Source organism: Camelus ferus, chromosome X (genome assembly GCF_009834535.1).
Source record: "Camelus ferus isolate YT-003-E chromosome X, BCGSAC_Cfer_1.0, whole genome shotgun sequence".
Taxonomy (NCBI): domain Eukaryota; kingdom Metazoa; phylum Chordata; class Mammalia; order Artiodactyla; family Camelidae; genus Camelus; species Camelus ferus.
Window position 1 is genome coordinate 54,346,399 of NC_045732.1, and position 12,542 is coordinate 54,358,940.

At 32.8% G+C, this 12,542-nt stretch overlaps 1 protein-coding gene across 2 annotated transcripts in view; it reads right to left on the minus strand.

Annotated features, from left to right (window-relative positions):
• HDX (highly divergent homeobox) overlaps nt 1-12,542 on the minus strand; it is a 122,647-nt gene that overhangs the window by 23,930 nt on the left and 86,175 nt on the right. For both annotated transcript variants that reach the window (XR_004317971.1, XM_032475103.1), the window contains exon 6: nt 6,243-6,450. Coding sequence is in view for 1 of the 2 variants with exons in the window: in XM_032475103.1 (XP_032330994.1) it covers nt 6,243-6,450 (208 nt within the window). In the remaining variant the exon portion in view is untranslated. The remainder of the gene's footprint in view (nt 1-6,242; nt 6,451-12,542) is intronic.

The window sequence follows — 12,542 nt, forward strand, 5'->3', positions numbered from 1 at the left end:
AAGTGAGAGCAAAAATAAACAAAAGGGATCTAATTAAACTCATAAGCTTTTGCACAGCAAAGGAAACTTTATTGATTATTTGGACATTCCAAATCATGGCATTTCAAGTCCTATGTAATCAGCAATTAAATGAAATAAAGGAAGGAAAAACTGTCATCAGATTTAGTTGCCAAGTTGGTATTAGTACTGATGCCCTCAGAATAGGAGTTATATTGATAATCAACAAGATCATTACTAAGATATCATTCTTTATATCTCACTTGCTCATAACTTGATACACAGTTCTGTTTTACCAGCAACATATTCATGAATCATTTGGTTATTTTATAATATGCATAGAAAAACTGTTTTGAGGATTTCTAAAACAGCACAGGGAACTATATTCAATATCCTGTAATAATCTATAATGGAAAAGAAGTGAAAAAAATTATATACTTTGCTGTACACCTGAAACTAACACAATATTGTAAATCAACTATACTTCAATTTAAAAAAAGGTAAGAAATGACACAGTTGAATAAGGCACGTTTTCTTTTGCTTATACATAGCTTCCAGATTAGTGAAAGTTTGAAAGCTAAATATTGTCACTGTGTCTGGTTATTCATCAAGAAAAGCAGCTCTGCTAATTGGAAAATAAACAAATAAGTAGAATTAATAAGCAGTGAAAACTCTAGAGGACACTCTATGTGGTGGCCATATACTCACACTAAGTAACTGCAGGCAGAATTATCTTTCATATGCATACCCATATATACAACGGATACAACTGAAAAAAGGCTTTGTTATAAAATTTACCATTATAAAAGTTTGCTTCTCAGGATAGTATAAATCTTTAAAGTTGCTCAACCATAAATATATTTTGGTAGACACAAAACTTGACATTAAGGAGCTGAGTCATCCATTACTTTTGCTAGAGTTTGCAGTTGGGTGGGGGGTGAATCCAGGGAGCTTTTTCTTTATCAATCCCAACCACATCTCCTTTCACTTCACATTCACACATGGAAAGGAAAAAGGAATGGGAGAAGCAAAAGAGGGAGGTAGAAGGTAGAAATTAGAGGTAAGTCAGAAGCTCTGTATCAGGGGAGCACCTACTCTCTCAGAAGCAAAAGAAGGGAATTGAACTGCTGAAAGGTCAACAGCACTTTTTCATGACTGGCTAGCTCTGCCTTTTACTGAGTTTAAAAAAATCCTTGTTTTTGCTTGTAGGGTTTTTTCCTAGAATATTTTAAAGTGGTTTTAATTGATTTTTAACATGTAAACTGTGAACCCTGATTTAAAGACATTTTTTTTCTTAGACATTTAGAAGACTCTAAACATACTGGATCGACAGCTGTATTATAAAGGACCCTGAGTTTCATGTTGTTAGTTTTTTGAAATAGTATGGGAAGCTACTCTGATTATCCTGTCTCTATATTTCTAAGATGTAATTAATGGAAATCTCAAAGTAAACATACATTCAACTACATTCTCATAACTGGAGGAGAATATTGTTAGCCTATTTTAAAGGTATGATATTAGTCTAGTTCAGATGATACAATTCAGTTGTCACAAAAGGCTCACACAGTTAAATCAATCATATTAGTACTCTCCATCAGCAAAATGAGGATGAAAACAGGACAGAACTAGTAGAAAACCATACAGAAAAAAACTCTTTTAAATATCTGAAAATTCTTTTATGCTTTTCTCTTGCAATTTCTGATGAGAATGAAAAGGTTACCATGCAGCTGTGAAAAATAAGGCACCGAGAGGAATTCTAGGCAATCTCACTTCCCATCAAGGGTTTTTTGATTCATGCATTAAATTCTCTCTCTTTTTTCTCATTAGGTCTTGATTACTATCCCAGCTGTCTAGAGAGTGTGCTATTAAATGGCAAAGGATGCCAGTGTAGGAGCAGTGGTCCATTAGAAACCTTAAAATTAACTCACTTTTTTCCATTAACTACTTATTTTTTAAAATTCCCTTTTAGGTAGGGAAGTGGGAGTTGGGTAATGAAACTCCCTTAGGGGCTTATGTAATTTCCTTTTATCAGAATACTTCCTCACAGATCTCCCACCTACTCATAGAAACACACAAATCCCTACTTCTCCACTATCCCTCAAATAGCTGTCAGACATCATTGTCTAAGTATCTACTCATGAAATCACTGAAAATATTCAAGTATTCTCAGGCACATGCAATTTTGTAAAGACTAATAAAATATAAAAATGGTTTAATGAACCAACTAGATTAGAAATATAAATGGCTTGAAAATGATGCAATAGCCTTCCCTTTTTGTCCTGCATCACAGTTTTCCTGTACACCAAATTCTGTTAAAATCTTCATCACTATAAAATGTTTGTAAAAAGACACACACACACACAGAGAAAACTTGAATATTCATACAACTCTTCAAATACTTGCTCTTAAAATACATGGTCCTCTCAACACTAACAACTTTTATATCCCTTTCATTACTCAACCTACTGCAATCTGCTTGCCTGCCCTCCCCATGCAGTTGACTTTTCAAAAAATTCCTTAAGCACCCAATTCAGTGGCTTCTCATTCTTTTTAAACTTTTATTTTTCCCACTTTATTTAAGTATAATTGGCATACAAAAGCTGCACATAATTAATGTATACAATTTGGTGAGTTTGAACATAGATTTGTGTTACCATCACCATACTCCAGGTAATAAACATATCTATCACCTCAAAAAGTTTCCTTGTGTCCCTTTTTTGTGTTATAAACACTTAACATGATTTATCCTCTTAAGTTTTCAAGTATATAATTTCTTATTACTAACTATAGGCCTATGGGCACTCAGCTGTTCAGCAGTTCTTTGGAACTTACTCCTCTTGTGTAACTATAACTTTATATCCATTGAACAACAATTCCTCATATCCCTCTCCCTTCACTCCCTCCTACCATCATTCTGTTGTCCACTTATATACCTTTGGCCATTTTAGATGCCTTATATAAGAGGGATTTCTATTCAAACTCTGTAAGATCATTGAGATAATAACCCCCTTTCTTCTGAAATCTCTTTCTTTCCTTGGTTTTAGTAGTAACATACTATCCTGATTCTCCTGTACCTGAATGTTCTTTCAGTGGCTCCCTTTTCTCTTCCAGTCCCTAAATCTGGATATTTCTAAGCACACTGTCTTTATCCATCTTCCTCTCTTGTTTTCCATTTTATCACTTAACTAATATTCTATTTCTAAGGCTAGACATTTTCTTCAGCCTCAATTTGGGCGATTCCAACATTTCTTCTCATGTCTTAACCTTTCTTCTGAGCTCCAGACTCATATTATCCAAGGGTCTGCTGGACAGCTCCACATGGACGTCCTGCTATCATCTAAAACTCAGCACATGAAAAACTGAATTCATCTTCCCACATTATACTGTCCATTTAATGCAGTACCAATAAAAATTTTAAATGAATTTTGAGGGGATTGGGTAAAGATACGACTACGAAATTCTAAAGTTCACCTGGAAGTATCAGTGTGCTGCAAGAGCTAACCAAGAATGAGAGCCCTGACAGATCTTCAGATATTTTATAAGACTGCAGTTACAAATAATCAAATCAATGTAACATAATAGGAAATCCAGAATTTAATCCACATGTGTATGTATGCATACATGAATGTCTGTCTACCTGTCTACCTATCTATCTTTGATAAAAAGCTACACTTTAACTCACTGGAAAAATACTGGATTATTCAACAAGTAGTGTAGGGCATTTGGTTAACCATTTGGAAAAATAAAATTAGGTATTGTCTTCACACATCTTAAAGTAAAGCAAATTCTAGGTCGGATACAAATGAAAGTATAAGGATACAAGGAGCAAATATAGGGGTATGTTTACATAATTGTAGTACAAAGAAGAATTTTGTAATCATGACACTGAAGTTAGAAAAATATACCATTAAAAATTGGTATATCTGACAACATAAATATTACAAAGAAAAGTTCTGACATCAGGAAACTCCATAAGCAAATTTAAAAGGCAAAAATAAACTGGAACATATAGTGTGACTGTCCTGATCAATAAAATAAAAACAAACAAAATGGGCCAATAAAAATTCTATCACAGAGGCAGAAAAAAACCCTATATATTATATGACTCCATTTATGTGAGATGTCCAGAAAAGACATATTTATATAGTCAGAAAGCAAATCAGTGGTTGCCTGGGCTTGCGGGTGGGAGTGGGGATTGACTGAAAATGGGCTCAAGGAAATTTTTTGAAGTAATGAAAATATTCCAAAATTGGATTTTGGTGATGGTGATGGTTGTACAACTATATATAATTTACTAAAAAAGATCACTGAATTCAACATTAGCAATGGATGAATTTTATTCTATGTAAATTAAACCTCAATAAAAATGTTCATAAAAAAGTGACAGAAGAGGACTGTTTCTATGCTTGAAGTCAAATGAAAAAATACTTCTCATGGACAATTGGTATAATTACACATTATTATTTAATTATCATTTAGGGAAACACTGAGAAGTATTATAAAGATGATTCAGCCTAATTCCCTTATTTTGCAGATGAGATGACTAAAGCCTGTTGAATTAAATGCTTTGCCTGAAGTCACATAGTCAGCTAGAGGAAGATAGACTGGGATTTTAAAACTGTAAAATAGATAAACAAGATTACACTGTATAGCACAGGGAAATATATACAAGATCTTATGGTAGCTCACAGAGAAAAAAATGTGACAATGAATATATATATATATATATGTTCATGTATAACTGAAAAATTGTGCTCTACACTGGAATTTGACACATTGTAAAATGATTACAAATCAATAAAAAATGTTAAAAAAAAGAAGTCTAAGAACACAAGCTAATTAAAACTTGATGAAAATTCTTGCAAGTTAATGGGTTTTAGATATGAACCGAACTTCTGACGGACATTTTCTGTAACATTTTTAGAGGTTAAAAAAAGAAAGATCTAGGACTTGCACCCAGGTTGCCTGACTACTAGCCTGGTGTTTGTCACATTATACCATATTCTCTTTCATTACAATTCATTTAAAATGCTCTAACCTAAATGGACTAGAATTCCAATAAAATTAAGACAATCATGTACTATAATGTATGGATTGTTGTAATAGCCAACATTTCTAAGCATGGGAGATCACTATTGTGGTACACAAATTTTCATTTTTGTGGTGATGATGTGGGAGACTTTATTTGGGGGAATTAAAAATCAAAAAGATAAATTTTGGTAAGGGTATGGAAAAAAGGGGTACAGTCATTATGGAAAACAGTATGAAGTTTCCTCTAAATTAAAAAGAAATATTCCATATGGTCCAGCAGTCCTAGAGGACATTATGCTAACTGAGATAAGTCAGACACAGAAAGAAAAGTACTGCTTGATCTCACATATGTGGAATCAAAAAAAAAAAGTCAAATACATAGAAGCAGAGGGTAGAATGGTAGCTACCAGGGTCGGGAGGTAGGAGAAATGAGGAGATAATGGTCAAGGGTATAAAGTTGCAATTACATAGGATGAATACGTCTAGATAAGATGAGTATGGTTAGTAACATAGTGGAACCTTGAGCAACGTGGAGGTTAGGGGCACTGACCTCCCTGCACAGTTGAAAATCCAAATAAAACTTTTGACTCCTCCAAAACTTAACTTTTAATAGTCTACTGTAGACCAGAAGCTTTACCAGTATCATAAACAGTTAATTAACACATATTTTATCTTATATGTATATCTACTTATATCTTATGCATTCATGACATAACTAAATTTTCTTAATTTTTTGGTATTTCTAGGCTACATGGTTTGTCTGAAGTTTTTCAAATTGTTTCAAATCTCCAAAAAATTTTCCAGTGTATTTACTGAAAAAAATCGGAGTGTAAGTGAACCCATGCAGTTCAAACACATGTTGTTTAAAGGTCAACTGTGCTGTAATTTACATTGGAAATTTGCTTTGGGAGTAGATTTCAGGTGCTCTCACCACACACATACAAAAATGTAACTATGTGAGGAGATGACTATGTTAATCAGCTTGACCACTGTAATCATTTCACTATGTACATGAATACTTAAATATATCGTGCATTTTAAATATATCCAATTATTATGTTAAAGTAGGATTAAAATAAAAATGTGTCTTTCTTGTCAAATGTTTAACCAAATGTTTTGAGGACTTCAGATCTGAAGTACAGTAAGCTGAAAAGCAAGTAAAAATGCATCAAATTCACAAAAGATAAGATTAGGAGGTGCAGGGTATAAAATACCTTGAGAGCTTCCTTCAGACAAACAGATGGATACTTCATCATTTCTGTCATTATCTTCTCCTACTTCAGGACCAGCTTCCTCTCCTGGTGTGAGTGCAGACAAAGAACCAGATTCGGGCTGCTCAGAAAAATCAGCAGGGCCCCCTCTTGGAGGTGGAACTTCAATTCCCATTAAACGATATTTCCTTCTTCGATTCCCAATCCAAGTCTTTATAAGAGAGATACAAGAGGAAGCTTTGTTATCATAGAAAACTTAGCAGTTCTGGCCACTAAAACAATAAATGGATACTACATAAAATATGATTAAAAATAAATAGATGCCTAGAATAACAAAAACTTACTATTCAATAAGCTAAAATAAAAATAATTATGTTTTTATTCTAAAGTATCTTACTAGTAGAAATGATATTTATCTAAATATTCAGACTTTCAAGCAACATGCAGTCCATTGCAGAACACTTTGTTTTTGTTTTTATTTCTATTTCTGGAGAAAATAATCCACCAAGTATTTCAAAAGAAACATGAATCGGTTCTTTTCCTAAAGGGACTGGGCATGAAGCTCTTAACTATAGTTTATATCCTATTTCCAATCTTGCTCTTTGTATGTGAAAATGTGCCTTCTATTAACTTTGTTTGGCTCCATAATGGTGACCTGGGTATTTCAAGTATTCTAAAATTTCATTTTATTGGATTTAGAATTGAATTTCTAAAATTTTTTATATTAAAATAAATTTTGGGTCATAGGAAGTTGCAAAAATAGGTCTCCTTCACTCAGTTTCCTCCAATTTACATTTTAGACAATTATAGCACAATAACAGAAAGAGGAAATTGATATTGTACAGTATTTGTGTATACTTCCATGTTCGTTATCACTATTCTTCTCCTTCCCACCACCCTCAACCCCCAGCAACCACCAATCTGTTTTCCACCTCTATAATTTTGAGATTATATAAATGGAGTCATACAGCATGTGACTTCAAAAAATTTTTTTTATACTGGCTTTTTTCACTCAGCATAATTTCCTGGAGATTTATTCAGGTTACATGTATCAACAGTCCATTCTTTTATTGCTGAGTAGCAATACATGATACTTGTGTACCAATTTGTTTACATATTCTTTCAACATGTGTTTAACCCTTTACTTGCTGGAGGATACGTGAGTTGTTTCTTATTTTTGGCTATTACAGATAGCCAAAAAAACCTCTATGAACAGTCATGTACAGGTTTTTGTGCAGATGTAAGTCTTCATTTCTCTAGGATAAATGCCCCCAAATGCAATTGCTGGACCAAATGGTAATTGCATGTTTAATTTTAAAAGAAACTGTCAAATTGTATCCATAAAAGTTGTACCATTTTACATTCTTACCAGCAATGTAGGAGAGATCTAGTTTCTTGGCATTCTTGCCAGGACTTGGTATTATGAGTATTTTTATTTCTTTTTTTTCTTTATTTATTCTTATTGATGCATGTAGTAATAGATCATCAGGTTCTTAATGTGGTTTTCCCAATGGCTGGTGATTTTGAAAATCTTTTATGTACTTTTTGCCATCCATATATCCTCTTCAATGGAATGTCTATGTTTTTTGCCCGTTTTCTAATTGTGTGGGTATTTTTCCCTTTACTATTGAGTTTTGAGAGTTCTTTATATAATCTAGAAATGAGCTTTTGTCAGATATGTGGTTTTGCAAATATTTTCTCCCATTTTGTAGCAGATATGAGTTCTTGGTTAGATATATGGTTTGCAAATATTTTTCCCCCCGTCTGTAGCTTATATTTTCATCGTTCTGGTCTTTCACAGCACAAAGGTTTTTAATTTTGATGAAGTTCAAGCTAATGCTTTTTTTCTTTTATGGAATGTGCTTTTAGTACCATTTCTAAGAATTTTCACCAAGCTCTAGGTGAAGATTTTCTCCTATGTTATCTAAAATTTTATAGTTTTATTTTTTTAAATTTAAAACTCTGATACATTATGAATTCATTTTGTATAAGGTCTGAGATTTAGGTCAAGGTTCATTTATGTTTTCCTATAGATATCCAATTGTTCCAGCACCATTTCTTGAAAATACTTCTTCCACTGAATTGCTTGTGCACCTTTGTCAAAAATTGACTCATGGTTACCAAAGGGGGAAGGAGAAAAATTAGAAGTTTGAGATTAGCAGATATAAACTACTATATATAAAATATATAAACAACAAGGCCCTACTGTATAGCACAGGGAATTATATTCAATAGCTTGTACTAACCTATAATGAAAAAGAATATAACTCAATCACTATGCTGTATTCCAGAAACTAATACAGCATTACAAATCAACTATAGTTCAATAAAAAATTAACTAAGCTGGCCATACTTGTGAAGGGTTATTTCTGGGTTCTTTAGTCTGTTCCACTGATCTATATGTCTATCCCCCTGTCAACAGCACAGTCTTGATTACCATACCTATACAATAAGTCTTGAAATTGGATAGATGGATTTCTTCCACTTTTTTCCTTTTTTTTTTACATAGCTGTACTAGCATATTTCCTTTCCATATGAATTTTATAATTATCTTGTCTACATCAACTAATAAACTTTTATAGGAATTATGTTACACTTAAATATCAGTTTGGGGGGAATTTACATTTTTACTATGTTGGGTCTTCCAGTACATGAATACAAAATGCCTCTCCATTTATTTAGAAATTCTTTGATTTCTTTCATCAGTGTTTTATAGTTTTAAGCATACAAGTCCTGTACATGTTTTGTTAGAGTTATGCCTAAGTATTTGATTTTTTGAGTGATTGCAAATAATATTATACCTGAAATTTCAGTTTCATGTCATGCAATTTTCAAAAAGCTCATTTGTTATGATTAGAGTTTACAACCTTCATAGTTTTGTCATGTGGCTCTATAAAGTAGAATTGCCAAGCCAATCTGCAAGGTGGAAAAAGAATTTTTAAAACCTGTGTATTCTCTTTTAGTATAGAAAGTCATTCAATAGCATTTCATAATTTCAGAACTAAATTTGGTTATGGTACCTTTTTTGTATATTAAGCAGAATTTCTTCTATACAAGATCCACATAAATATGGAGTCACCTTTGATATTCTCTAATGTAAGTTAAAAATGAATAAAGTTAACTTTTACATGGTAAGATTTTAAAAAATGCAGCACAAAATCGAAGAACTATTCAGTTAGTCCAAGAAGACTAATTCTTTATAGTTACTGGGGAGCATTTTCTCTTCAAATTCAGGAAACGTAGTATTGATGTATTTAGCATTCAGTGCTAAATGTGAAACCTGAAACACATAGATTGTTTTGTGGACTCCCAAGTGAAAATTACCCAGTAGAAAAGAAAAATATTTATTGGTATTAATTTTACTAGCTTTGCTAATTTCACACATAGGAGAAATACTAATTTAAAGAGTATAGTTCCATTTCAATTTCCCATTATATGGTCTCATTGAGAATAAACTACTAAAATTGAGAAAAGGTAACGAACTGCAGCTTCTTACTGAAGCTCCATTAAGTTGTCATGTACTTTCTCTATTTCCTTTCTGTAATTATTGATGTTTATCAAATCCTGAATGCAGAAGCTTCTTTTTCATAATTTTAGCTATGGATGGTTGCAAAATGGTGGTGTGGGCAGAAGAAGGACAATATCAGTTTTCTTAGGATGTTTTCTGCTTTCTTTGAGTCAAAGGTTTGGGAAGAGAGAAGAAAACAGAAAGCAAACTAATTTCTATTTATCTCCAACTTCTTTTTCCACCTTTCTTGGGAGAAATGAATGATTATGGAATGTACAGCAATAAAAGTGAAAAAATATGTGATGTGAATATTGGGATTATATGATAATTTATTGCATACTAGGCCTGAAATAGTCCTTCTCTGGGTATTCCTCAAAACTGGAAGGCACCAGGAAAATGATTCTGCATGCAAATACAATGCTAATGGGTTTATTATATTTTCAAAGAATCATAGAAGACGAAAGTAATCTTAGAAGCCAACTAGTCTAAACTTTCATTTAATGTAAAAGTCCCTTCTTCAACATTCTAGGTGGATGGCTATTCGGTCTTTGCATGAAGACTTCAGGAATATGGAACATACGACATTGCAAGGTTCCCCAGTGCAGTTTTTAGATTGCTTTTTCAAATTGCGCTTCTTTAAACTGAATCAGTATCTTTGTCCTATTAATTCTAGGCATTGGTTCCAGCGTGAACTGGATTCACCTTATCCCGAATACCCTCTTGTACATGTCAGCTATCAATAACATAAAGAGTATTTATTTCTGTGTTTCAAATTAAACATCCATACTTTTGAAATATACAATTTTTCAACGATTTTATATGACCCATGATCAAGTTATTTTATCACTCTGGGCCTCAGATTCCTTATCTGAGGAAACTGAAAATTGAGAAAACTGGTTTCCAAATCTTTAGTCTCCTGGATGATCTTTGTTCCTGCAGAGTGCTCATAAATTTATAGACTAATACTGTATCTTTTCCACCAGGTCAACTATATATTGGCAGCACAAATATAGTGGCTATTAAATAGGAGTACTCTCAGGCCCCATAAGCTTCCAAGTACATTTATATTAAAGTAATAAAAAACAATATTCCAAACTGATGTTAGTTTAAACGCATATTATTATATATTTGTGTTCTGTGTAGGATATACACAGAGGGCAGACCTTTTTGTTAAACATTCATTCTTTCGTTCTGCAAATATTATTGAACATCAAGTATGCACTAAGCACTGTTCTAATGCTGATATATGCCTTCATGGAATTGAATTTATAATCTAGTAGAGATATAGACAATAAACAAATAGATAAGAAAAATATAAACTACAAAATTTGACCAAGGGGAAGAATCAGCTAGACTATTTAGCCACAGTGACACAGTGTAGTGAAATGAAATTATTTCCAAATTAACCTGTCATAAGAATTACTGTGGGAAAGGAAACATAGATTCTAAGGTCCTTCTCTGAAAATACTGATTTAATAAGTCTAAGATGGGGTGATCCGTATTTTTAAGAAGTATCCAAGGTAATTCTTATGATGAGGCATACACTGGTGAAGTGCAAATGGAAATAATGTTAGACTGGTAATAATGAGATCTGGCCTCTAATCACTGACTAGATATGTGACCTTGGGAAAGCCATTCTCCTATCTATCCCCATTTCTCTTTTTTCCCGCATTTTCTCTTAACGTAACAATTATGCTTCTTAAACATTTTTAGTGGTTTCCTTAGAGTTTGCAACAGTTACAACAAATTATATGAACATCTTCAAATAACCCCATAATGCTTCATGGATAGTGTGGGTACCTTATAACACAATATTCTCAATTCCCTTCTCCCACTCTTTTTTAGCACCTTTATTGTGGTATTATTCTTGTACAATAAACTACACATATTTCAGATGTACAGCTTGATGAATTTTGATAGATGTAGACACCAATGGAAACGTTACCTATCTTGATTGTGGTGGTGGTTTCACTGGTATATTCCCATTTCTCTTATATAAAGTAAGAGCATGAAATTCAATCTCAAGATGCCCACCAGCTTTAAGTCAATGTCTATGGCATATAATAGAGAGTTTACAATTATTTATTTTGCACACATATTGGGAGTGGAGGTTTATATTTAATGCAAAAGGCAAGGTTAAAACAGTATAAATGAAAAACATTCATCTATTTAAAGACATTTTAAATCTAGCCATGATCCTTAGAAAATAAACATAATCTAAAATGTTAAAACATACATCTGTTTTTCATGAAATTTACTTGTCTTTCAAAATGTATTTTAAACATTCAAACATGTGTTGTTTATACAGATATTTGACCACACAAGAGGTCGTTTTGACATATGTCCACTATAACCCAAACACAGATGGAAAGGGCAGGCATTAAACTGAACTGCAGAGAGATAGGGAAGGGAACTAACTTTTATTGAGGACTTATGGTGCTTTACACTTGTTATCCACATATATTATCTCAAAACAACCCTCTGTTATATTATGTCCCATTTACTGTGAACTGAAGCACAGAGACATTAAATAATTCAACCATGCTAAATTGCAAGTTCCTTAGGAGAGCTGTGATTTTTTTTCCATGGCACCTAGAAGAGTTCTGGTACATCACAGGTGTTCAGTTCACCTTTGATGAATGAATGAATCAAGAAATAATAGGCACTAACTTGGGAATGATAATCCAAGTTAAAGAAATATATGTATATAATAATACTCAACGAAGTGAAAGAAAAAATATGCCAAGTTTGTTTCCTAGACTTTTTAGAAGTATAAGCTATAACAAGGAAACAGG